Genomic DNA, 3,373 nt, shown 5'->3' on the forward strand with positions numbered 1-3,373 from the left:
ACCTGCAGCCCCTATGGCAGGGTTCTTCAATTCCAGTCCTGGAGGGCCGAAACACCTCTGTTTTTCATCCTCTCCTTCTAATCAGGGGCTAATTCAGACCTGGGACACCAGGTGAGTGCAATTAACTACCAGGTAGAAATAAAAAACAGAAGTGTTTTGGCCCTCCAGGACCGGAATTGAAGAACCCTGCCCTATGGCATCCAATTCCCTATAGTGCCCCCTATGGGTCAAAAGTAGTGCATGACATAGGGAATAGAGTGCCATTTGGCAACATTCAGAACTTTCACATGAGGTAATAGAAGACTTCTGGTCTGAGAGGGTTTACAGCCAATATACCAAGGGTGCTTTCCAAAAGGCACCCTATTCCTTATGTAGTGCACTACTTTGGGCCCTGGTCACAATCCTATTCCCTATATAGTACACAACTTCTACAGTGCCTTGCAAAAGTATTCATCCCCCTTGCAGTTTTTCCTATTTTGTTGCATTACAACCTGTAATTTAAAATGGGTTTTTATTTCGATTTCATGTAATGGACATACACAAAATATTCCAAATTGGTTAAGTGAAATCAAAAAAATTACTTGTTTCAAAAAATTCAAAAAAATAAATAATGGAAAAATGGTGCGTGCATATGTATTCACCCCCTTTGCTATGAAGCCCCTAAATAAGATCTGGTGCAACCAACTACCTTCAGAAGTCACATAATTAGTTAAATAAAGTCCACCTGTGTGCAATCTAAGTGTCACATGATCTGTCACATGATCATACACCTGTTCTGAAAGGCCCCAGAGTCTGCAACACCACTAAGCAAGGAGCACCACCAAGCAAGCGGCACCATGAAGACCAAGGAGCTCTCCAAACAGGTCAGGGACAAAGTTGTGGAGAAGTACAGATCAGGGTTGGGTTATAAAAAAATATCTGAAACTTTGAACATCCCACGGAGCACCATTTAAATCCATTGTAAAAAAAATTGAAAGAATATGGCACCACAACAAACCTGCCAAGAGAGGGCCGCCCATCAAAACTCATGCCCCAGGCAAGGAGGGCATTAATCAGAGAGGCAACAAAGAGACCATAGATAACCCTGAAGGAGCTGCAAAGCTCCACAGCGGGGATTGGAGTATCTGTCCATAGGACCACTTTAAGCCGTACACTCCACAGAGTTGGGCTTTACGGAAGAGTGGCCAGAAAAAAGCCATTGCTTAAAGAAAAAAATAAGCAAACACGTTTGGTGTTCGCCAAAAGGCATTTGGGAGACTCCCCAAACATATGGAAGAAGGTACTCTGGTCAGATGAGACTGAAATTGAGCTTTTTGGCCATCAAGGAAAACGCTACAGTGAGGGAAAAAAGTAACCCACTGACAAAGAAATGATCAGTCTATAATTGTAATGGTAGGTTTATTTGAACAGTGAGAGACAGAATAACAACAACAAAATCAAGAAAAACACATGTCAAAAATGTTATAAATTGATTTGCATTTTAATGAGGGAAATAAGTATTTGACCCCCTCTCAATCAGAAAGATTTCTGGCTCCCAGGTGTCTTTTATACAGGTAACGAGCTGAGATTAGGAGCACACTCTTAAAGGGTAATCCTAATCTCAGTTTGTTACCTGTATAAAAGACACCTGTCCACAGAAGCAATCAATCAATCAGATTCCAAACTCTCCACCATGGCCAAGACCAAAGAGCTCTCCAAGGATGTCAGGGACAAGATTGTAGACCTTAACAAGGCTAGAATGGGCTACAAGACCATCGCCAAGCAGCTTGGTGAGAAGGCGACAACAGTTAGTGCGATTATTCGCAAATGGAAGAAACACAAAATAACTGTCAATCTCCCTCTGCCTGGGGCTCCATGCAAGATCTCACCTCGTGGAGTTGCAATGATCATGAGAACGGTGAGGAATCAGCCCAGAACTACACGGGAGGATCTTGTCAATGATCCCAAGGTAGCTGGGACCATAGTCACCAAGAAAACAATTGGTAACACACTACGCCGTGAAGGACTGAAATCCTGCAGCGCCCGCAAGGTCCCCCTGCACAAGAAAGCACAAATACATGCCCATCTGACGTTTGCCAATGAACATCTGAATGATTCAGAGGAGAACTGGGTGAAAGTGTTGTGGTCAGATGAGACCAAAATTGAGCTCTTTGGCATCAACTCAACTCGCCGTGTTTGGAGGAGGAGGAATGCTGTCTATGACCCCAAGAACACCATCCCCACCTTCAAACATGGAGGTGGAAACATTATGCTTTGGGGGTGTTTTTCTGCTAAGGGGACAGGACAACTTCACTGCATCAAAGGGACGATGGACGGGGCCATGTACCGTCAAATCTTGGGTGAGAACCTCCTTCCCTCAGCCAGGGCATTGAAAATGGGTTGTGGATGGGTATTCCAGCATGACAATGACCCAAAACACACGGCCAAGGCAACAAAGGAGTGGCTCAAGAAGAAGCACATTAAGGTCCTGGAGTGGCCTAGCCAGTCTCCAGACCTTAATCCCATAGAAAATCTGTGGAGGGAGCTGAAGGTTCGAGTTGCCAAACGTCAGCCTCGAAACCTTAATGACTTGGAGAAGATCTGCAAAGAGGAGTGGGACAAAATCCCTCCTGAGATGTGTGCAAACCTGGTGGCCAACTACAAGAAACGTCTGACCTCTGTGATTGCCAACAAGGGTTTTGCCACCAAGCACGGCGCTTGTAACGCCAAGGTAGTGGATTCGATACCCGGGACCACCCATACACAAAAAAAAAAAAATATGTATGCATGCAAGACTGTAAGTCGCTTTGGATAAAAGCGTCTGCTAAATGGCATATTATTATTATTATTATTACTAAGTCATGTTTTGCAAACAGGTCAAATACTTATTTCCCTCATTAAAATGCAAATCAATTTATAACATTTTTGACATGCGTTTGTCTGGATATTTTTGTTGTTATTCTGTCTCTCCCTGTTCAAATAAACCTCCCATTAAAATTATAGACTGATCATGTCTTTGTCAGTGGGCAAACATACAAAATCAGCAGGGGATCAAATACCTTTTTCCCTCACTGTATGTCTGGCGCAAACCCAACACCTCTCATCACCCGAGAACACCATCCCCACTGTGAAGCATGGTGGTGGCAGCATCATGCTGTGGGGATGTTTTTCATCGGCAGGGACTGGGAAACTGGTCAGAATTGAAGAAATGATGGATGGCGCTAAATGCAGGGAAATTCTTGATGGAAACCTGTTTCAGTCTTCCAGAGATTTGAGACTGGGATGGAGGTTCACCTTCCAGCAGGACAATGACCCTAAGCATACTGCTAAAGCAACACTCGAGTTGTTTAAGGGGAAACATTTAAATGTCTTGGAATGGCCTAGTCAAAGCCCA

The 3,373-nt window shown here is 43.9% G+C and overlaps 1 protein-coding gene across 1 annotated transcript in view; it reads left to right on the top strand.

Annotated features, from left to right (window-relative positions):
* The window catches only part of actn1 (actinin, alpha 1), a 118,309-nt gene that overhangs the window by 91,900 nt on the left and 23,036 nt on the right, over positions 1–3,373 (top strand). The window contains 1 exon segment of the mRNA XM_084181525.1: positions 215–233. Coding sequence (XP_084037651.1) covers positions 215–233 — 19 coding nt within the window.

Source organism: Coregonus lavaretus, assembly GCF_964263955.1.
Source record: "Coregonus lavaretus genome assembly, chromosome: 18".
NCBI classification, from domain to species: Eukaryota; Metazoa; Chordata; class Actinopteri; order Salmoniformes; family Salmonidae; genus Coregonus; species Coregonus lavaretus.